Raw genomic sequence first — 24,365 nt, 5'->3', positions numbered from 1 at the left:
CACACATGAAAATGTGCGTTTGTGCATTAGGGATTTTGATAAGCGCTTTTTGAGCATGAAGTTGCAGAAACTGCAAAGGGAGGCTTGAGCACTTGGCACGTGTGTGCCAGGTGATTTGGTGGCTGGTAGCCCACACACTTTAGATATTAAAGGTCTTAGAAAGGTTCAGTGATAACTATGGCCACTTTGAGCAAGCCATTGTCAGTCTGCTCTTGTTATTGCCCTTGATTATGTAGAAATTAGGAGCAACCTTAACGTTTCCATAGGTCCTCTAAGAATTGTATCTGTAGAGCTGGTGTTCAGTGAGCTTTATATGTCCCTTGCTTTGCATTTAGTTTGTAGTACTCTAGGTCCTCTGGGAAAACTGTTAAGAGTCCCTTCTGCCCAGTACAAGACTTTCTCAATTGTTAAATAGCCATTTTGAGAATTCTTCTGCTGAGGGGCCCATCGGGCTGTGGTTTGAAAAGGTCTGACAGCATTCTGTGCCATGCTCATTTGAAAACTTGGCCGTACGTGGGAGCTGTGGGTGCTCAGCAGTTTTGCTAATCTGCCTTTCATTTCAGTGCCTAAATGAGAGCTAAGGGCTGCTCGGTTGGGCGGGTTTCTGATAATGTGGACCAGCGTTCGGAATTTTCGCTCTGAGCTCGTCTCAAGCCTGGCCCTGGGTGACTGTAATCAGTCACGACTGGTGTGCAGTGTGGAGATAGTTAAGTGACTTCAGCCTGAGAATCAGGGAAAGAAGCCTCTGTTCAGGTGTAAAATGTGTCTGCAGCCTCCTTGTCCTGATTTGTCACATTATCACTCACAGCTTCCAGTGAAGTTATCCAAAAATCAGGTCATGCTACCCCTGAATGGTATTTTGGATTCCCAGTTATTTGTAGTCTATTCCGATGCAGCGTGTGCACAGAGCCATCGTTTCCTGAAACGAGACATGGGAGAAGACTGAAAAATTACCTTTTTGTCATAGGCGCTAAATACTGAAACTCAGCCCAAAGCAGAAGGCCAGTATAAAGCATTTGCATCACTTCAGTTCCAGAACAGTCTGATGCTCTGAGAACCACAGAGCACTTAAATCATTTTGCTTTTCTCTGTGGCCCTGGGAGGTAGAAAAATGCTGGAGGAATTGAGCAAGCAGTGCAGACTTGTCTTCAAATTGACCAGTAATTCTGAATAATCAACTTCACGGTTGTCAGCTTTGGTTTCCAGGACCTGTTCTCCAGAAGTGGTTAGCAGTAAGCCTGTAAAAGATGGAAACACCTTGTGCTTCAGCACCTCTGGGAAGAAAATGCATCCAAAAACGTAAATGAGCACATCAGAGCAAGGGCCACTGGGGAATGTGTGTGCAAATGCAATGCCCAGAGTGCCTGAACAGCAAAGTAGTCTCAGCCATTGGAAGAGCACACAGTTGCTTCCATTCAGTTTCCAGCCTGAGTAAAAAAACCTCTCATTTCTTCTGCAAGGCTTTTTGGGGTTACCCCTGCACAAAAATTGTCTGGTTCTTTCCGTGAACCAGAGCAAATCCACATATTTAATCCCGAGGGAAAACTGAGCTTAACATGGATGTGCAAAACATGCACATGCAGTGTGTATGCCCGCACACAAAGATACACGTATATACATACTGCACGTAAATATAACCCCAATGCAGTGCATAAAGCCCTTTTTCTCCTGTCTCGCCTTCTTTTCTTTCATATAGCTTGTCCATAAAATTCGACTATTGGAACAGGACGGCGCTGCTGGACGGTGGGTCTCCTTCCCCTCATGCCCCTCCAACAAAACCTCTTTATGAGTGAAATAGATGCCTTGTGTGCGCAGGACTCCTGGCATTTTACAAAGTGTATCTGGAGCCAGGCTAGGCAAACGTTAGGAGCTGTTTGCTGAGTGCATTTATTGCCTTTGCATAATTTATGAACTGGAGGGGTTTGACCATCATTCGTCTCTGCCAGAGGCTGGCACTGAGGGCTCTGGAGGATGGAGCTGTAAATTGGATGGTGCGCTCCTGCTGAGCTCACAGCAAAGTCCTCGGGTCAGTATGGGAATTTAATACCAGGAATGGAACTGTTTTCTCAGAGTGCCATGTGGGCCCCCGTGCAGCAGAGGCTTTTTTGGCAGCCACAGTGACTGGCCAAATCGCGAAGCTGTCAGTCACTGGGCATGTTGTGAAGGGAGCCTGAGCATTTTTAATCGGCTTGGCATCCGTGCTGCTTCCATAATGGACACCAGTAGGTCTCAGTCCTTCGCCATATGCTTAACTCTGGAGACAAGGTGCTTCTGGGTATAGCAGTAATTATTTGATGTGGAATTAAGCGGACCTTGAAATTAGAACTGGACTGTCGGAAAGCAGGAGGCTTAACACTTTGATGGAAATAACTTCCCACCGACATCGCTCTGTGCACTTTCTCTGCGCATGCACTCGGATGTGGGTAACTGTTTTGCTGGCAAATTCAGATGTTACTGCTGGCAAGTACTCTGCTCCCCAGGTACTTGCAATGCAGAAAACACAAACCCCTGAGCTCCAAGCTTATGAGTTGGGAAAAACTTAATCCACAGTGGAGGAGAGATTCCTTGAACCAGACAAAAAATGGTGGGGGAAGGAGAGGCTGCAGATCTGGGTCACAGGACACATGTGCATGTGCCCCAGTAGGGAGAGCGGATGGCACGGTAAAACCCTCTGAACCCTGCTGCTAAAAGGGAATCATTGCGCTTTTTACCCCCTTTCTTTCGCCTTTTGGATCCAGGTATTACAGGACTTGTATTGGGGTTTGTCTGGAGGGTAGACAAAGGACACAAACAAACGGAGCAATTGGTTCTGAGCTCCCTGTTTTGAAACGTATAAGATGTGTCATACATTATAGTACACCCTAACATATAGAGCACACAGCGCAGGGACCCCAGAACCACTGGGGCCTCCTGGCTGTAACCAAGCAGTGGAAGAAAGTGCTGTAGCCCAAAAGCTGAATTTTTCCAACTGTATAATAGATAGAGTAAATGGGAGATCTTTCTGACGTGCTGTGGTCTTCATGGATGAAAATGCGTGTGAGTGCGTGCTTTTTTGTAAACGTAGGGCTTTGCTTCACAAACGTACTTAACTATGCTCACCCTCATACCAAAATCTCATATATGTAGTCATGCTGGAGTCAAAATGCATAGTTTTCACAGGGAAGGGTATGAATGCTTTACATAAATACCATACTGTTGTAGAAACGTGCGGTTTTCCTTTTGTCAATTAAGTACATGTTGTTCATGAACTTGATCGTTGTGTGAGGGTTTCAAACTTCAAGCTAAACCTGTCTCATATCTCTACGTTCCCTCTCATTTTTTTGTTACCGGAGTATTTAGGTGCAACTAGTGCTATATAAATCATTTCAGTTATTAAATGAATTTCACTTCCATTTCTATTTAGAATTATCTGAAAGCAGATTGTAATTTTGTCTAATCTTTGCGTCATTTTAAATTATTTGAGCATACCTAGAAATAGTTCTTAGCTTTAATTTGTTAGTATGTAGCTCGTTGGTGTGGGGCAGGCACCTTTTCACCCCGTGTACCAATGAAGACGAGGAAAAAGCCAGTGAAACAGAAAAGTTGTAATTAAAGAACACACAGAAGATGATTTGTAGAGATCAAATACATACATTTGTGGGTGTATTTGGCTGTCCGTTCACATCCCACTGTATAGTTGACCTTTGGAATTCATAAAGTATAACTAATTTCAAAACAATTTGGTTGTCTTATGAAAATACTCAAAGATGCATTAAACAGGATACAAATGCATAAAGGGCTTAACTGTCTGCTCTAACAACATAACACGATGCCAGTCATTGATTTAGGGAAGCCTGGTTCTCCTGCTCGGTGATCTAATGCTTTCCTTCGAAACATATTGAACAATAGAGACAATTCAGATCTCTAGGAAAAAAAAACAAAACCAAACCAACCACAAAGAGTTGTTTTCCTCGTCCTTCTGCTGTAGAGGTAGCCAAGTATGACCATTCCATAGTTACCCAGAATTAAGTGGGATGAATTAAATCTGTGTCAAGTGGCATGAATCAAAGCTGGGTGCACGTGAGTTGCATGGCCCTTACAGTCCTGCTTCCAGCAAGACTTTTTGAATTCTTGCAAATTTAACTGTGTTTTTGTTTTCTGATGCTTATCTGTACTCAAACTTGGTTCATCTAGTCCTGCTGTATTTCTGCATTAGTAAAAGTTATTAAAAAATCGAGCAATGGCACTTAATAAACATCAAGACCTTCTAGTGTTACCGTTCAACATGGCAGGGTATTGTAAGTGTTTACTGTGATACCTGGGCTACTCTTGAATTACAGACAACGTCAATGAGTCAGTTAATTTGGCATGTTCCTGATTCCACTGTGGTCTCTGGATTCTTTAGTTCAGCAGCAGTGAACAAAGACATAAGGTGAAGCCTCCAAGTAGCTCTTGGTAGGAGAATGGTCACCTTGCAACTGCTTTGCTTCTGGGACAGGCCAGCCTAAGCCGTTTCCCTGCCCTCCTGTTGGGGGAGTCTTTGCAGCCGAGATATTGGCAGGCAGCATGAGAAATACTGTCCATCAAAAGAAAACAGAACAACCCTCCAATACTCTTTTTCTTCTTCCCTGATCCAGTTTTGGAATCTAAAAAATACACCATCAGCTCCTGTGCACGTGAATTAAACTAGCAGAGGGCGTTGCAAATGGGTCTTGTTGATGTCAGTGCAGTTTTTTTCATAATTTAAACATACAAATGTATCATCTTCAACAGGAGTGTGGGGGAAAATTCCCTCCCGTACAGTAATCGAACGTTTTCCTAAAGGTACCAGATTTGATGCCAGAGGGTTTAGAGTGTTCCAGCCATCTTGTTCACAGAAATCTTTTTGCTGTAGCAAGTTTCTCATACCTGTTCTTTTTTCTCTTTTTGTGTTTTAGTGTGACAGCGACAGTGATCAAGAAGAGAAGGTAAGAAAGGAGATCAGTATGGGACCAAAAATAATTAGTTGGATATTTTGGATTCACTTGTTTCTCTTATTCTGTTATTTATTCAAAGTTTCTTTTTGGATCGATCTAAAGCATCTCTATACAAAGAAAAGACTTTGTTTCCTTTAATTTGGTTTTGGAATAGACTTCCAAGGGGAAGAGTACTCTTAATTATTTTGGAGGCTACACAATTAATCTTCAAGCATATCAGTGCCATGGGTTTTGTGGGTTGTTTATGAACACCAGTCTTACTGCCAACCCTTTCTATGGCTACATTTTCCCTTGGGAAGTTCTAACAGCAACCAGACATGTTTGTAACCCTCACATTTGCACTTTGTAAGTTATTTTGCCACTGTTATTGCCTGTTTTGCTTCTCCATAGGCAAGGGTATTCAAACTCAAATTGAAGTATTATGATTGAGAGAGAGATATATATTTTTTTTCTTTTAGAAACAGAATTTGGAAACTGTACATTAAGTCAAGTGACACAACTTGCTGATAATTATCTCAATAAATTTGGCTTTCTAAGTGGAAAAAGGGAAGAATGTTGTGCTGAAAAAGTGTCAGGCACTGATCTCTAACGCTGTTTAGAAGACTAGTATTCACACTGATGCACATTTTTATGTCTTATTTTATGTTGTGAACAGACTAACATCCACCTTACTACTTTGGCAAAAATGAAACAATCATTGCAGAAAAAGTGGTCTAATTTCTTTATTTCCAGGTTGGATTTTGTGATTTTCATTTGTATGTTCAGCCTTAAGGGACGTTTTGATAACGTAATCACTTTTGCCTCCTCTTTCACTGGATAAATTGTGGGATGGAAGATGGGGGAGGGTAAAGTACTCTCAGAAAATATTGTTCCTGTAATAACATGGAATTGTTTAGAGTTCCATGAGTGGTTCTGTTAACTAGCTCCAAGTCAAGCCAAGAAGAAGAGAGATGGCCATGCTTGTATGTATGCAGCTTATACAACAGAAAAGAACAAGTATCTTGTAAAATCTACAAGGAAACAATGACTACAGAAATCACCTTTTATGAATTTAATCAGTTTTCTACAGAATTTGTGTAGCAGGAGGCAAAGGAAATTTTCAAACCATTCTGCATATGACCGCCAAAGCTTTGTCCTTCAGCTTTCCCAGTGATTTCCCAAGTAGAGATTTTTTTTTCTTCATGTTACTTAATAATTTGCTAACTATGTTAAGGAACCACTGTTTACTTTGAACTGCAGTGATTTCCCTTTCATAAGGGAACTAATCACTGGAGTTAATCAGTGTGACGACAGAAAGGGGAGGTTTTGTTGGGTTTTTGCACAGAATATTAACCTGCCCTTTTAGATATGAATTTTTAATGCATTACCATTACATTCCATCCTGTGAAGTGATTATTCATTTTCAGGATGTTCCTTACGCAGTGGAAGATGATAAACTGAATTTCAGCTCCTATGTTTATGGCACCCAGAACCAGAAGTGTAATTTCCTGCCACTGCTGCGTTTGCGGAGCTGAAGCTCTGCCAGCTTCGGAGTATTTTTCTCTCACAGCACCTCTATATAAGAAGGCAGAGAGGCAGTTTTTGGGGATGGTGGTGGTGTGCCAGTTCAGGGTAGTTTCCACAACACGATACACAAGAGACTCAAGATTGTACCTCCCACAGAATATCCCAGTACTTGTGCGGAAAGGATTTAACATCCAGATGTTTATTTCATCTCTGTGATCTCTATTATGTCTTCCCCTGTAATGAAATGAGATTAAGTGCAGAGCCAAATATCCCTAATAATTTAGTGCTTTTCAAATCTCAGACCCAGACCCAGCTTTGACTTTTGTAGCTCAGGCCCAATTCTAAAAGACGACAGCTAACCCTGTCATATTTATTCAGCCTGTGCTGGCAGCCTAGGCAAAGATCTAAAGGCCTTGTTCTGCTGTTAATTTGAATTCAGCATATGTAGCCTGTTATAAAATGCGAGACATCATCATTTGAGCAGGTCAAGCATATTCAGATGAAGACAAATGGTGCTTATTTGATTTTCTTAAAATCAGGAAATGAAAAAAGTGCTCTCTAGAGAAATCATGTTCTGCCTGACTTAGATGATAGACCAAGGCATGTACCCCAGATAAGAACAGGCGCTCGTCTTGCGGTTTTTATCTCTGAAGGACGGTCGGGACTGTCAGCTCGCTGACATGTGCATTATCCATGTCATTTTAAACAAAGTGACCTGTAGAAAAGTGCACTCTGCCGTGACATGATAATGGGCTGTTGGATGACAGGTAAAGTACACACTATAAAGGAGGCTGTGCGTTATTCCTTTGTTTAACTGACAAGTAGAAACTTCTTTTCTTCAGACAGGCAAGATCTTTTAGATCTCTCTCAATAGGACCCAGAAGATTTTTGAATTCCTGCTTTAAATAAAATAACATTTTTAGGACCAAAAATTCCTATGAGCAAAATGCACTGGGAGAAGTGAGGGTGCAAAACCTCTGTGTGATAGGTTGATCGTTTCATAAATAGTGCTCAGCATCCTCAATTTTCATTAATAACCATAGGAGCTGAGGGTACTCAGCAGGATTAGAAGTTTTAAGATCCTTGACCCAAATGTCTTATATCATGATGAGGGTATTAGCCTCCAACTGCGGAGCTGCTCTAGTAGTGAATTGTCAAATTGCGCTTGGTTGGTCCTAGGTCAATGTATTCTGAGGACTGTGGAGTTACTCTTCTCCTACCAGAAACATCTTTGCCCAAAATATTTCTGGGAAGAGGGAATCTACTTTTCTTTAGGCCTATATCTTGCAGATTTTGATATCCTAAAGTATACAGAATATATGGTACATTGTTGCAGGCGAATTCTTTACTTGCTGTTCAGAAAATGGAAACAATTTTGCTTCATTTAGGATTTTTGAGGGCAAACCCACACTGATCCTTCAGTGTGTCTGGGAAATAAAGAGATCCACAAGAGGCAGAAGTCATGCAAGACGGATACATATTTCTACTAGAATAAATAAGACCTGGAACTCAGAAAGGTAGACCACTGTCTTTGAATAAAAACCTGGCAGATTAGTGTGATGAAAGGTGTGTGACAGATAAAATTCGCTGGAAGAGGAGTCAGTCCAAGCATCACTAGATGGGCCACAGAGAGGAGGAGAGTGCAGGAAGGAGCAGGACCTGGGAAGCTGAAGAGCAGATGAATAGTGAGTGGTGACAGAGTAGGAAAAGTAATGTCTCCTATGCTGTTAGTATTATTTTTTTCCTCACTTGAATAGGTATCTGTCTGGCTGCGTAAATCGTTGTTGATATCTGATCTCTGTTAGGTGATGGCTGTGCCTCCAATCCATCTTCCCTAGCCTTTAATTGGGAGCCGACAGACAGAGTCACTTTCTGTCTATGTCTGCCCTCAAATGAGACATTTCTCCAGAGGTTTCTCTGGAAGAAGAAACAAGGATATTTAATTGAAAAATTATGTGGCCTCTGCTTAGCAGTACTGTAGCTAAGGCTGTGTCAGCATCTCAATTTTAAATGACATGTTTTGGGTGGATAATTTATCTATTTATATAGATTCACGCTCCTTCATTCCAATTTGGCACACAGTGCTGGTCTGGAGCATTCAGAGGAGGCATTTCACTCCCTTGTTTCTGGAAAACCTGAGGAGGTAGCAAGTTATGTCTGTGGAGGGAGAGTGTATTTGAAGAACTTGCATCAGAATGTGAAGCACTAATTCTTAGAGAGATGTCATTTTCCATCCTGGGATCCTTTCAGCAAATGCCACTGGGATTTCTTACTGAATCTGAAAAAAGTATGGATCCCAGGGGAACTCAGATTTTCTCCATTAAAAAGTCTGTCTCGCTCTCTGAACAGGTCTCCAGAGCCATTAATCTAAAATTAGGGCAAACTGCTGCACAGCTGACAAATTTAAGTGCAACTATATTGTCTTCTGATATCTAGATACCCTCTTTAAAATTATACCCCTGGTAATTAATACAATATTAAAAACATAAGTGCAAACACATAGTTGGTCCTCTGGACAAAAAAGGAAGTCCTGTTTTGAAAAGACACACAAACAGCTTTGCTAAAGAAGTCAGGTGCTAAAGATGAGGTAAGGGGTAAGGTCCGTTTTATTCACCATCTCTACCATTTCCTCTCCCCACTGTTCAGTTGGACTGATTTTAAAATTAAGGCTCAATCTGAGGCACTTTAGTGATTTTTCACTTCCTAGGACAACATTTCCTTGATCACGGCGGGCCTGCTTTGCAGTGTACACAGAGTTGTCCCTTACGCCTGATGCAAGAGAAGCAGCCTGCTTCTTGCTTGAAATCCTTTGGTAGGATGTACGACTTTAAAAAGTTACTGCAACTGATGGCTTAATTCTGGGTGTATCTTAGTAGTACCCAGTCAGTTCTCTCATGCTGAGGCTCTTGCATCCCGTTACAGTATGTTCTTGCAGGGCCCAGAAGGGTCTGGCTAGTTATGGTTGCAGCCCCAGTGCTGCCGAGGGTTCCTGCTGAACCGGGCTGGGCTTTGTGTGTGATGGACAGGGAGGAAGGAGGTCGGTCAAACCGGTGGCTAAATCGGCAAGGTGTTGGCATGTGGGGAGCGGGTTGGAATATCAACACCTACCCCAGCATGGGAGGGATTAGGATGGGTGTGTGTTGTGCGCTCTCAAGGTACCTAAGATGGTGGGACCATGGTGCTTGTTAGACTTCATTATTTTTCTCTTTGAAGAGAAAAGCCATTGAAAAGCACTATGAGAGCATCAGAATATATTTCTTGCATCAGAATGTTTTTAATGATAATGCTAATACATTTGATTGCATATAAAATAGCTACAAACCAAAAATCATGGCACAGAAAGTATCATAAATCACTCTGATCTGCTCAGATGACAGGAAGGGTTATCTGTGTGTACCTGCATACTCACAAAAGCATTCACAACTGTGTCTGTTTCTGAAGTGCTTTGGGGCAATTATTTTGTGTATGGCCTTTGGAGAGAGATTTTGGAGTAGTATTTTGGCAAATGCATGTCACCCATGTTAGCCTGTAGACTGTATTTCAGTGTTTGGTAGTTAAATATCCACGCATACAAATGTTGATGGATTTGTGTGTGTGTGCATTTGTGTAGTTTGCTTTCCAACGTCCTTCTGACTGTGTTAAAAAAAAAAAAAAAACCCTAAGTTTTAGCCCAGCTTTACAAACTAGGTAAAAAAAACTCAGGTAAAAAAAAAAAAATGCTTTAGGTAATTATGAATGCTTTGGTATATTTATTATAAGAGGAACATGGGATGGGCCTACTTAAAACCATGCCTTTCAGTATCACTGATTAAGTGCAAACTTGTTGGTCATGAACTTCAGAAGCCATTTCCTCCCTGCCCTCGAGATCAGAAGGGTCCTGCCTAGTTGTGTCTCTGCCGAATAAACAGAACATGGTTTCCAGCTGTGCTGGCCCACGTGCAGGGCTGCTCTGTTGTTCCTTTCCCTCCGAAACGTGTGCAGGGCGCAGCACGTCGTCCTTTCTTTGGAAACAGAACGGACCCAAAGAAACCCCACCATAAACTGTGCTAGAAAACGTAAGACCAAGATAAATCGCTGCTTTGCACAGGGCTGTGTTCTGTGTACTCTGTTGCTGGAAGTAAAAGCTCTATCGTACATGGATTAAATGGCAATGAAATTCCTTATGCCATCTTCCCTGTTACAGAGGACTATATTTATAGACGGGTGCAGTTCACTCTTATGTGGGCTGTTGCATTGGTTTGGGATTTTTTAGTAGGATGCTTGTAACAAAACTATATTGGGGATATTTTTTCCCTCACTCCTGGGAGGCATGAAGGAAGAAAGAGTTTGGGTGGCACTGGAAAGAAAAATGTCCACCTGGATGGTGCCCAGGCTGTACCAGGTAGATAGCTAGGAGGCAGGTACATTTTTATATGGCCACTACTGTAATACCTGTACTCTTTTTACTGTCTAAAAACTGACCCAGAGTTTCAGTTCAGTGTTATGAACTGCTGGAATATAAATAATACATTATAATTTTCCTGCTCTGAAATATTTCGGTCACAGAGGGAACTCGCAGCATTTATTGAGCTATTGAAAGCAGGGCATATCGTCAGAGTTCATTTTCTCATCCCATTCTCTACACTCTTCAGCTCTGGGTGCAGGTGTGTGAAGGCTGGGGTGATTTCTAGAGGAAAACTTCACAATATAAAGTGTTTTATCTCGTCTAGTAAGACAGCCTGAGAAATCAGTGTGTGGCCTTAGGTGGTGTGAGATGTCCCCCAGTACTGCCAGCCAGGGAGCGGAGGGGCTGTAAGCCAGGGGAGACCACTGGGCAGGGACAGGGGTCCTGAGGTCCAGGGAGAGGGGACCGACTAGGGACTGACTGCAATATGGGGGTGGACTTTTATGTGGGAGCACCAGGAGGGGGTTGTGGTGGGAGCCTTCTCTCCCCAGGCCGGACTTCCCTGGGGTTTTGTGTGGCATGTTACGCCTGGTAGAAGAAGGCCGAGTAACTGCCCGGCTGCCCCAGCCCTCTCGCCCCAAGCAGCGGCATGCTGTGCTGCTGGAAGGGCGAAAGCATTACTTATAAGCATAAAAGGGAGCTGAATGCTTGAAAAAACTCCTTGGATGGTGAGTACCAATGTGTTTAGCAAACAGGACTCCATGGGGAAACAGTGGCTGAGAACCCAATGTTAAGCAATTACTTCAGGTCATGGGATACTGGTATCTTACTGTCTGGCATATATTTATTTTGGCTAAAGATAGGATAAGAGAAGTAGTTTCTCAGTATTATTCCTAGAACTGTTTCTGCAAAGCCAGGATGTTTCCCATCAGTGCGATTTATGCTGCATATTTGTACAGGTGTTGTCTTTTTAACTCCGGAAAATGCAGTACCTTAAACTTGCCCCGAGGGTGAAAGATCACCCAGACTTTATATGCTAGGTATGCTCAGGCAATCATGAAGTATTTCTTACTGTTTAAGGCCCATTAGGAGGAAAGATAAGGATCCTTTTTATTCATTTGATGTGCCACACAGAGGGTCCCTACAGCTAGAGTGGTAATAAAACCGGAGCCAAGCATGTTCGTTGTAAAAGATTATGTGTTTGCTACTAAGGCAAGGGAACATGTTGTTTACAGGCGTGGGTACGTGCTCCCCGGGCTGGCTGTGCCACGGCGCTTTCAGCCCGTGATTTGTCCTGTCCTTTATCATCTTTGTCACTCGGCAGCATGTTGTCATAGGTAACATATCACTCCTCGCTCCCCCTACCCTCTCCCCCTTCTTCCCCCGCCCGGCTCCCCTTTCCTTTTTTTTTTTTGTACCCATTTCGTGTAGAAAATTTGTATTTACTTTGGGAGTGTAATTTGTTCCTCATGGATAATGTGACCCTTAGCGGAGCTGGATCATGGGTTAGTTGAAGTGATATTTTCCGCTAATGGTAGTCGTACATCATTGCTGTCAGCTCGGGTTAGGAGGCAAGCACATTACAGCTCCATTTTACCTCTGCAGGCATCTGGGATTATTTGCCATAACTGAGTATGACATGACCACACTACAGAGTGCATTAAAATTTTACTAGCTTCTCAGGCAAGTTCCTTGGCTCCAGCCTGCCTTCAGGCAGGCGTAATGATGGATACCTCTAAGGTCCTGACTTCCTGCACCAAGGATACTCAATGTCAATGGCCCAAACAGGTTTTGCTCTCCCCAGGGCTTTAGACCATCTTCTGGCAGTTGAGTAAACAATCAAGAATTGAAGCACAGGGAGGCTGGCACAGATGCCCTGAATGCTCCTCCTAGGGTACGCAGTGCACTGGAAGTTCGGACACTGTCACGTCAGTATCTTAAAACACTGCTCAGCCATCAGGTTTTAAAAAGTATCATTTGCAAGCTGTCTTGTGTGGATAAAAATAAAATCATTGTAAGAAAATCAAAATCGATAGCAAAAATATCCAAGATCATGGAATGATATTTATTAAATGTCTGCGTGTAGAAGAGGCATGTACCACGGTGCATAACCAATATGTAAGATGCAAATACACCAACTGTTGATGTTATATTTGTATGTTCGTGTTGCACTCTATGCATTATGCATATATATGGTATGAAGATTCGTATACACAACTGTAGCAGTACATATGTGTTCATTATTTTATTTTTTTATTATTTTTGTATAACCAATTACTCTTTTTGTGTGGGATCTTGGAATATCAGCTATAGCATATATACATGTGTATTATTTTGCAGTGTGTATTTTTATGTATACACATACGTGCTATGAAAATAATAGACATTATTTTAATTGAATGTATCAGGTTTTATAGATGTACATTATTTGCAACACTTCTAGTTATATATATTGACATTCAAAATTAGAGGTATAGATCTACAGAGAAATGTGTTTTTAGGAAACTTAAGGGAGAGGTTAAATTGAATATAGTAGTGGTTTTAAATGCTTCTTGAAAAAGCATAATATATACCCCAAGATAATTTTATTGCAGCCTCCTGGTGGTTTTATAAATATCCACAAACATGTATGCACTGCCCACAAGCTCTCCTCCCCACAGCAGCACTAGTATCTATAATACTTTCATGAAAAAGGTGCGTAATTATATAGAGTGTTTCTGTAAGGTAAGTAGGTGTTGTGTGTGTTTGAAATCCTAGAAATTGTTCTTTTCTGTCCTTGTTCTTATTTTCCATGAAATAGCAGGTGGAGGAAGAATGAAAAAAAGAAAGGGGGGTGGTTTGTTTAGCCTTTTTGTTTTATCTTTTGAAGTGTTTAATTGCATTTATATTCCTAGTGGAGTGAGAAAAGTGATAGGGCTTATCAGCTGGTGTGCTTCTCAGTGGAAGACTGTCTGGGTTCAAAGTATCCCTGAAAATGCCCAGCGTTCCCCATTAAATCATGCCATCCAAGGCACACTCTTTTCTGTTGTTTCATCTAGGACAGAGTTTTGGGTCACAATACTGATTTAGGCAACTTGATGTTTTGTTTTGGTATAATGCATTCCTGGCAATAAATCTTCCTATCTTTATTGCAAAACTTAGAGACAAACTTTACTAGGCCCAAGAGTTTTATCTGTGTAGAGATTGTAGGATTTCATTCTCTGCAGGGAAGGAGAGAGGAAGAAGAGATTAAAGATTAAAGCTGATGATGTGCTCAGTGCTATACAAGAGACAGTTTCAGACATCTCTAAGGATAACATGCAAATTCCTAAAGCCTTCCCAGCAGCTTAGATCACAGTAAGTCAGACGTTCCAAGTGATAGATAGTTTTGCTTGTTCACATTTTAGTGTTGCATCTTTCTCTTTATATGTAGCAAAACTTTTATCAAAGTAGTTCCATGAAGGTTGTTAGAGAACATCAGAACACCCGGCAGGATTTCCTTCTCAGGGTGCCACTGGTGCCAGAGTCGCTAAAATCGCACTGTGGTTTTCTGATCTCACACGTAACGCGAGTTATAATTTCAGGTCAGTGAAGAAATAAGCGTGTGTCTGCGTGTGCACACAGTGTACGTGCGCACGCATGCTCTCGCTGTCTCTGAAATCCAGCCTTTGGGAAAAAGTTATCCTGGGTGATGTGAATTTTAAACTTAATTTTGAGTGTTTCAACTGAGATGCTTTCCTAAGAAATCAACGAGGTATGCCTTTCGTTTTGCACAACTGCCTGTGAACCTACCACACAAAACTAAGATTAGATATTCTGAAACGAAATCTACGTACTGAAACATGCCGGCACATTTCTCATGGTCGATACACCTACATGTAGCTATTTGTTGATTAGCTCTATGCTTTATACACGTATTTGGGAGTAGGTATTAATGAACATGCACGTTTGGTATGTGTGTATGGAGACAGACGGAAATTCAATCTGTGGATCTTGGAGTTTGGCCATGTCCAAACATATCTAGATTATAAAAACTGTTTTCTTAAGGACTATATGTTGCTATATGTTATTCCAGTATAATACTCATGTACACTTTATGCGATTGAATAGCATCTGTTTTTCATAACAAATCAAATTTTATAATCATGTATGAGGCATGCTCCCCATTCCTGAATGTCTGTTCTCACATTTCCATGAAAAGAAAAAAGTCTTAGGCTTGAGAACTGAGAAGGTGAGACATTTCTTTGGAGATTTCTTTAGAAAGAGAAGAAAAAAAAAATACATATTGAAGTTATGGTAATTATTTCATGTTTTTAAAGAGTCTTGGAGGCCACAACACATGTAACCATCTCAGGTTTCTCACAAACATGTCCAAGGACAGGCTGAAAACAAGGAGACAGGAAATTAAATGCATGCACCAATGAATTGAGAATTCCAGCAAGTACCACTTCGATTTGCTGCATATTTCTCTCCATCTGGCTCAGCACTAATAAGGGTATTGTGGACTTGGAAGTGGTAAAATACAGCTACCGTGTATCTTGGATTCCAGAAATTCCCCAAGCAGGGTAGAAGTGAAAAGAATAACGTGTGTTTTGAATTAAGGTTGGGCCTACAGGTACCAGCAGAGTAAGACTCTTTCTGGAATTTCTGTTCATCCAGTGCAGGTTTTGCATTACCTCTTCCTCCCTGTTCCCCCCCGGCACGCACAGACCAAGTAATGCCCTCTGAGAGGCTCTGTGCCTGTGCGCTGCTATGTCACCCATGAATGAACCCCATGAATGGTGCATTTGTTGGAAGGATAAGCCACCAGACTGTCGTGCAAGACTTCTGGTTATCTACTTTGCATAGGGATGTTTTGAGAGTCAAGGGCTTGTAGTTTTTAGGGAAGTTGTGCAGACAATGAGTATGTTATAAACGCTTAACAGTGGGGGAGTACCGTACCTTAGCTGGTGTACTGGTGGGTAACTCCACATATGTGTTGTAAGCACCGCTGAAGGACACCACACAGGAAAATAGGAAAAGGTCAAAAACATGTTTAACTTTTAACTAGCTGGGTTCTCCCAGCCTCTCAATGTATGCACACCATGGGCTGGCTACTGGTCTCCACACTGAGAGCTACTGGTGGGAGCTGAGAAATGTGGAATAAATGGCTGAAGGTGAATGTGACGTGCTTTGCTTTGAGCATGAGAGCCAAATTGTGTGCGTTGTCTCTTGCAAGCCTTGCTCTGAACTCTGTCGAAAGCCTGGCTTCACTTCCAGGCATTACAAAGATGCCTGCTTTGTAATTTTCCTCTAGTAGGAAGCACTAAGATGACCTTTGTGTCTTTAAAAATTGCCTGGGCTTTCTAATTCATGCCAGTATCTCCTCTTAAAATGCACCACTGAATTTCTGGGCTTCGCAGGCCATCTCAACATCACATTTAAGCTGACTCTGGACAGTCAGACAACATTAAACAAGGTTGTTCATTCATAACAAAAGCATCCTAATTGAGTTACGTTATTACATTAACTGTGGCAATCAGATTGAACCAAATCACTAAGCGATAATGTCATTTTCCAGGGTATCATTTGTAGAAACCAGTTGTGCTGTAAGATGCAATAACTTACTTAATCCTGTAGAGTTTATGGTGACTTATGTGTCATATCAAATTCCTTACTTTCAGAGAAACTGAGCAGTTAATGTGTGGCTGTGAATGAGCTCTGAGTGATGAATTTACAGAGAAATGTTTAGCAGATCCTAGACAAACTGAGTAATGAGGAATAGTCTATAATAATCTCAGAAAGAGGGGCTGTTCTAGGAGCGGGTAAGACATGCAGTGTTTTCAAATTGTTAACTTCTGGCAAGACATTGGTGCTACTGTTTTAGGGAGTTGATAGATGGCCCCTTCATTGGCTCTGAGTCATCCATTGAGTACAAATTCTCAGCCAGAGTCTGGAAAGGAAGATAGAGAATTAATTTAGTGCTCTATGTGCCAAATGTTTACAAGTAACCTCATTTGGAAAACTTAGTTTCTGTCAGCATTTTCATGTGCCACCAGGACTTGAGTGGGGGAGGATTCTTGTTCATGCATTTACAGTTTTGTATCTTGTTTTGTTTTTGTGAAATCTTGGTGACTACAAGGAGGAGAAGAAAGGTGTCTGCTAGTTTAGAGCAGAGGAAGAAGATTTGAGACGGGACAGGGTATGGTAGGCATGCATCCCTTTGATGAGTACAGTGGGGAGGGGAGCACTGAAAACCATTCTACCTCTGCAGTTAATGCATTTCTGTCTTCCATCCTGTGCCCTGCTTTGTTGGTGGCATGTGCAAATCATTGAAACTCTCAGTAACTCAGTTTCTTTCTCTTAGAGGTTTATATGACCTCAGTACGGCAGCACGTGGGCGCGCCACCCTCCTTACCTTTGCAATGATCTTTGGTACACAATACCTTGCAGCTGCAGACACTGAGGGCGTCCATCACGGAGCAAAGGGTGTTATCGCGTCTCTGACTTGTGCCCTGTGAGGCCGTCCTGCTTTTGAGTTTACCCATTCACAGGAACCAAGAGGCTTGGCTAATTTTCTATAAAACACTTACAGTTCCTCCACTTCACAGAGCTGAAGAGGTAGGAAGCATTCCCATCACTGCCTGAATGGAGCCACTTCTCCTTGTTGTGTTGCCAGGGTCGCTGCGATTGATGGTGTCAGTGCACCATGAGAAAGCACACGGGCTGCGGGCTGAGTAAGATCAGTTTTAGAGGCCATTGCAAGGATGTTAAGTCAAGGCTGTTGTGTTCTATATGATAGAAAACCATAACATCTTGTACTCCTAGGAAAATATAAACATGCTGAAGGGCTGATGTTCGTACTTGTCATGTGTCATCAAAAAATGCAGTGGAAGAGAGGCTCCATCAGACTTCAGTACAATCACTGCGGTGCTTTTGTTTCTCTTTCCTGGTCCAAGAATAACAGCAGCTCTGAACTTGCTTGTTACTTGGTCTTCGTTTGGGGTTCCATTTCAGTATAAACATAAGGTTCAAGACGGAAGACTTTCTGCAGCTGCAGCCTGAAAATCAAATGATGTTCTATTATTTTTGTATTGTTATCACTGTATAGCAGCCCTCAGAAACCCCTTCCACATGGGATTCTTATTGACCTGTGCACAGTGCAGACAGAGAAAGAGAAAACATCCTTGTCTCCCAAATCTTTTGATATAAATAAATGAGATTGTGTGAATTGGAGGGGAAATAAAATACAAAGAAATGAAATCAATCGTTCCTGTCAGTAGCAGATCTAGGAAACGCAGATTTCCCAGATCCCATGCCTCCCATTCAAAATTTTGTTTTGTTTTTCCTTAGTTTAGTGGCTGCTAATGGTGATTTATGCATTGCTTATGAACCAGGGGACCTTGGGGCAGCCTGTGGACACTGTGTGGAGCACCGCTGCCTGTGAGTGTCAATGGACAGATGGTGTAAGGCGCATGGTGTTCCCCAGGACATTTTGAAGACCAGTAGTGGACCATTGTTCCAAAGATTTTTAGGATCCTCTGCTGCCACTTGCTGTCATCCCCAGCAAGTATACTCTGAAGTTGAAGGTGAGGAATGCGCTGTAGGAACTGTCAGGTTTGGTGCTTAAAGAGTCTCTCGGGACTGCTAGGATGGCAGAATAGTGTCCCTTGTCCTGCACGTGAATGTGGCAGGTCTCCGTAAGATTAGGGCCATTTAGAACTTACTCCATTAAAATCCATAGCACTGTTTCTAGTTTCATCTGGTGTGAGGGATGCCTGACTCTGTGATTGTGGGGCACATCCTGGCCCAGGGCACAATTTCTGAGGGTCTTGGGGCATGAATATGAGAGGTGACCACTCTCACACTGTGCATTTCTGGGTTTTTAGATGGCGTGACAACTGTGATGCTTTTGAAGTTTCTTTTCTGTGCATGATTTATTTGTATGGTTACAAAATAGTTATTTAAATTAATGATTGTCTTTAAGTAGTTTACCGCTTGTTTTTGTTAATGGGAAACCTAACTAAAGAGCTTTCAGTTAGCTACTTTAGCAATTCATTACCAACTCCCTGCTACTTCCTGTGATAACATTAATCAGAATGAACTCACTGGCTACTAATGCAGATGCTGTATGTAATTCAGTATAAATTTTATTGTAATTTACCATTAATTAGTGTCCACTTATTCTAAAGTGCTAAATGACACCAAGCACCCTGATGTCAAAAATCAATTGGAAATAGGAGTGACTCCTATCTACAGATGCTGGGGAAAACGCTTAGAGCTGGTAAATAAGTTAGACTCTCTCTCAGAAATGGCAACAAAAGCTTAGGAAAATATTAGGACAAGAAGGACCGCTCGGCTGGTTTGACATCTGGGAGCTCCATCCATTTCAAGAAGGAATTTCAAGAGGGAAATACTGCTTCACGGTAGCTCAGAATGGCCCGCAGGGCTATAGGGGACACACTTCCAGCAGTGTTTCTTCATGTATTTCTTTACACTGAGGTGTTACACAGACTGGGTTCCTTTCTAGATTTCGGGTTGGTGATTGTGTGCCATTCAGGCTGTGCTGTGGGGTGGATTGCACCATTCTAGAAAAGCAGAAGAGTGATGCCTCAGGCTTCTGGTACAGGTAGAAAAAGCAGAGTGTGTTCCTTGGCTCATGTAAAGCAGGCTGAAGAGGCTTAACTGAGCAGGTGTTACACTTTTTCCCAGCAGAAACAAAGGACTCAAGTTGAAAATGCTCTTTGCTCTTTCTTGTGGTGAAATGACATGTTTTTCTGGAAGTTCTTTCTTACGCATAAGAATACTTCCTGTATATAAATTCATTAAGGTTTAGTCAAAACTTCCCGTAACCATATTGTTCAATATATATAACTGTTTACCACAGTATTTGCCATACCAGGTAAATAAATTTAAGAAAAATACATAGAATACATAGAAATTACATAGAGAATTCCATAAGGGAGCAAGAACCAAGTCACACTTTAGCGGTGTGTTAAGGGTGCTTTTTTTAAGAAACCACCAAATCCTAGAACCAAAGCACCCCCTGTATGACATCCATTTTATAATGAAGCTTTTCTGTTAAAAACATGAAGCTATAGGAAGCAGAGGGAATAACAAGCTAGAGCTGGAAGTGGACAAGAGTAAACGCATGGGTTCACATTGAAATGGTTTCTCCTGCCTCATATAATTTAACCTGCCCACACTGCTAAACTTCTATATTACGCATTTCTGTCAGAATGTCAGGAGAAATGATAAGCCTTCTCGAAGCTGCAACCTCTATTACATACAGAGAGCATTCCAGACAGGGTTTTCTTGTACATTTTTTAAGACTTTTAGCTTGGTCTCTCAAGTATAAAGAATACCCTACCTCCTGACCCCAGCCTCTTGTTAGCTGATAGATGAAATCTTTTCTTAAGCTGAGTCCCTTGTCTGTTATGTTTTCAGAATTCAAGGTTTCTCTTTAACCTTCCTGGCTTACTGCCAAAAGCACCTGGCTTTGTTACCTGAAGAAATTGCTTTTTTATGAACAGGAAGTGGATCTCTGAAATGGCAAACAGGCTGATCTGCTTCCAGGTGAGGAAGATCAGTTTTATAGGTGTGATCTCAGTCTTTTGCCATTGCCAATAACTGCAAAAAGGATAGCAAAAAATACTGTGGTTCTTGGGGCTTTTTTGTTTGTCTGGTTTTTAATTTGGAAAGCTGGGATAGAGCATAAAAGCAAAATACAAGCTGTAGCCATTCCTGTGTTTTAAATCCCAAATGCCTATTGTTAACTACAAATCGTAGCCTACACATGCCCAGGAAAAATGCACATCAAAGTTAGTGGAGGCTTTGCTCCAATGTCATCTGAAGAATTTGAACGTAACATAAAACAAAGAAAGAGGACTCATTTCACAAGTACATCTCTGTTAAATTGTGTTCTGGAATACTTAAGCAGAGATTGCTGTATCAAAGGGATAGCACAGAAGGAATATTGTCTGTACCTCTAGATTGGAATCTGGCCATTGCAATAGCTTAACTGGTCAGGGAGGTTGTGGATCATCACTAATTTCGCTGTGTCACACCAGCTGGTTTTACCTTTGCCATCTAAGTGAAGTAAATCAATGAAATGAGGCTTCCCAGAGATTCTCATTTAAGAACTTCAGTGCTTACTCAGGACTTACCAGCAGAAAAAAGATTCCAGGCCACAGCTAATCAGACAAGTGATTTCATTTAACTGAAATATCAAGAGCTAGTTAGGAATAGATTCTTTTAGTAGGAGGCGTTCACGCTTATCTGTAGATACCGCTAAAGCCATTTTTTCTCTCTTAGATAATGGCCAACTACTGCAGTTTTCTAGATTTCAGTAAATGTGGTGAATAATTGGGGGGTGTTGGCAATAATTAAATTTGGTACCAGCTGAGAACCAGTTTTAGTGATGGATACTTTATTTCACCTTCATGCAGAAATGGATGTGTAATAAAACTACTAAGCACATTTTCACAAGTACAGAAATACCAATTCACATTTGTAAGGGATCTGAAAGAAAAAAATGCCCTAATAATATGCTAAGGAATAAACCATCATGAGTTTATTTAACTGATTGCTGCCTACAGGACTTGGCTAAATGTATAAGGAGATGAAGAACAATGGGACAGTGAAGCAGGAAAAACAGAATTCAAGAGAAAGCACGTTTTGAAGAGCTCTTTAATGAACTAAAAAGACTCGTATTCTAGTGTGTGTGTGATTTCCCCCCACCCCTGCCTTTGAACAACAGAAATACTCACAAAAGCCTAATGAAGGGTTCCCATGTAAAGTACTCTGTTCCCCACTGCAGAGTGCCTTTACTTATAAAATCCACAGTAAGTACCATCACATTTCCTCCTTCCTTTTGCTAATATTGACCTTGTAAGGGGCTAGATTTTCAGTTGTTATAAATCAGTCTAACACTGATTACTTCTAAGCTTTCTTGATTTGCATCAGCTAAGGCTCTAGCCTGAGTGCTATCCTCTGAGCATGAAATGAGGCCAGAAGTTAGTACTAAATGAAACTGACCCTTTCCTTTAATTTGCGGTTGGTAGAAGAGCTCCTGAAACATGAATTGCCAGGGCTGTATCATTTGTGTCCCTCAGGCAATCATAGTTCAGGTCATACTGCCTGACTTCGTGGCTAAAACCCAATTGAAAACCTGGGCATGTTTGTTCTCGCCCCATTTTTATATCTGGGATGAAAAATTATCTCGGTGCCCTTGCTTAGGTGTCATGACAGTTAACAGGAAAGGGTCTGCGATGGGCAGAAGTACAAACCTGCAATCCATCTCATGAATTGCACTTTTCCCCGATGGACTGCATCTGTCCCAGTCTTGCTCCTAACAAATCCGGTATCTTACCTCATCTTGCAAATTTAAACGTGAGTCACTTGTCTAAAAGTCAGCGGAAGGAAGGTGATGGGAACGTAGCCGCTGTGGACTGCCGTAAAAAGGATAATGCTATGGCAAATTGATGTGCAGGCGTTTTTGTGTGTTATCTTTTAATATTCGGTAGCTAGCCAGATCTCATCTGATGTTCTCTAAGGTGGGGATCTTTTGTTAGTTTCTTACTTTAGGTGAAGTATTTCTTGAGAGTCCTGAAATACTTAATGCTGAGATATCTTTGTGGCTTTTCAGATCAGTGCTCTGATTGTAAAGACGTGAAGGGAAAAAATGGTTGGGAGGATTTGTCACCTGGTTTCATTTGAACAATTGCTTTTCCCCCTTGGTCAGATATAGGACATAACAGGAATCACCTAAATGTAGACAGATTGCAGTAACACACGTGACAGTTCTTTATTGGTTTCCATTACCTATGCTGCTCATTTCCCAAGAGGAAAGGGCAGCTAATACTGTATATTTTTTAACATAAACCAAAGGGAAGGATAAGTGAGTGCATATGAAACGATGTCTCTTTATTCTCCATATGCACTGAATTGAATTGCAATTTCCTCCCTTCATTTTCTCTCGGCTCTCTGTATGTCAGAGACAGCCAGGTATGTTTGTAGTCCTTCACTAGCGTATGATCACTGGAAGCCTACAGGTAATGAGTGGACACACGGTGTGCAGTGACAGGGGTTTCAGGCACAGCTCTGCTAATGAATTGACGATGCTACATAAAGGCTTGGGGCAGCCAGCCCTCCTCTGGGGAGGGGAACCTTTGCACGCTCCCATTTTAGCTTACTGCAAACCCTTCCTGTCTCCGTTTTAAGTATTTCACACCTTTATTTAGATGTTTTGTTAGCTCTTCTCGTTGTATTCATGGATATATTCCACATCCGCATACCTGAGCAGTTCCCGGTTGGTGCTGGGGGTATTCCCTGCGGCGTGTGGCACTGTCCTTTCCCTGTGCCGAGACTGAATGCGACCTTCTCCCTTCTGCAGGAGTACACATTATTATCAGATAGGGATAACAGAGCATTTTGGAAAAGTTTTCAAATGTTCAAGAAAGTAGACAAGGTCCCAGTGAAGAAGTAGGCCAACTGTCTTCTGTAGTCTGGGAAAAATCTTTCCCCATCCCCTTTTCTCCTTTCCTTTTTCTCCTTTTCACCCTCTCCCCCCACCCTGTGCCCCCACACACCCCCAGTGGATTTTCTAGCTGTTTCTTTAAATAAAAAATTAATAATGGAAAAAGCTTGTAGCTGGTCCCTGGGGTAGAATAGTGGCTAAGGATGTAAAAGAATGATTTGAACAAACAGTCTCAGGAGGATAAATGAAGTGCTAGAAGTATGACTTCTGGAAGTAAAGGAAAAATGTATATAACTGAAAATATTTGCCTAGTTAAGCAATTTCTGTAATAAAACTTAAGCCATGGTGTTAGCAGCTTGGAATAGATTTTCAAACACAGCTAGCCAATCTAGGAGACAGTATTTATTTTTCTAAATAGACTTAGGATGTGTAGATGTCCAAATCACAAAAACTCCTAAGAGAAGATCTGTAGATGGCATTTGAATGCCTGGATACGTAAATAGGCTCCTGATGGGATTTTCAGAAGGACATAAGCAAATCAAGAAGCTGACTTGTTTTGATTTTAGTAGCATTTGCATACCTAACTTGTTTTTTATGCCGCCTCCTTTCTGCGGGCATTTACCTGCTCTAGCACAGTGCAGTTTGAAAATGATACTTGGAAACCTAAGTCACTTTGCTTGTAGAAAATGTACCCCTGAGTTCCTAATAGCCATGCTGACAACATGTGAACTGGAGAGCATGCTTCCATTTCTCTGATACGGGTCATGCATAGCTGCTTGAAATCCTGGCCAAAAACGAGCCCGTTCTGCCAGGCCTGTCTGCCAGCCTGCCGGTCCCTGTTCCAGGCTCTGAAAAGCAATCCATAAAGCTCAACCAGTGAATGCTGGGCTGGCTTACATGCAACAAGCATTAAATAAGGAACTGCTTGGGTTTTCCTAGGCTACCACATGCTCCTATTCATAATGCATTGCTGTAGAAAACGTCTAATTTAAATATAAAAAATGAGAATGGGAGATATTCTGATGGCTCTCGCTGCTGTATTGTACTCTGCGTTGTTATGCTGGCTGGATGGATTCTGCCTGCT

The 24,365-nt window shown here is 41.7% G+C and overlaps 1 protein-coding gene across 7 annotated transcripts in view; it reads left to right on the top strand.

The window, feature by feature from the left end:
* AUTS2 (activator of transcription and developmental regulator AUTS2) overlaps window positions 1-24,365 on the top strand; it is a 791,548-nt gene that overhangs the window by 545,145 nt on the left and 222,038 nt on the right. For all 7 annotated transcript variants that reach the window (XM_055725110.1, XM_055725116.1, XM_055725126.1 and 4 more), the window contains one exon: window positions 4,917-4,946. In XM_055725110.1, the coding sequence (XP_055581085.1) occupies window positions 4,917-4,946 (30 nt within the window). The remainder of the gene's footprint in view (window positions 1-4,916; window positions 4,947-24,365) is intronic.

This window comes from Falco cherrug, chromosome 1, assembly GCF_023634085.1.
Source record: "Falco cherrug isolate bFalChe1 chromosome 1, bFalChe1.pri, whole genome shotgun sequence".
Classification (NCBI taxonomy): domain Eukaryota; kingdom Metazoa; phylum Chordata; class Aves; order Falconiformes; family Falconidae; genus Falco; species Falco cherrug.
Note: the sequence above shows the minus strand (reverse complement) of the source record. Positions and strands in the feature narration are given on the sequence as shown.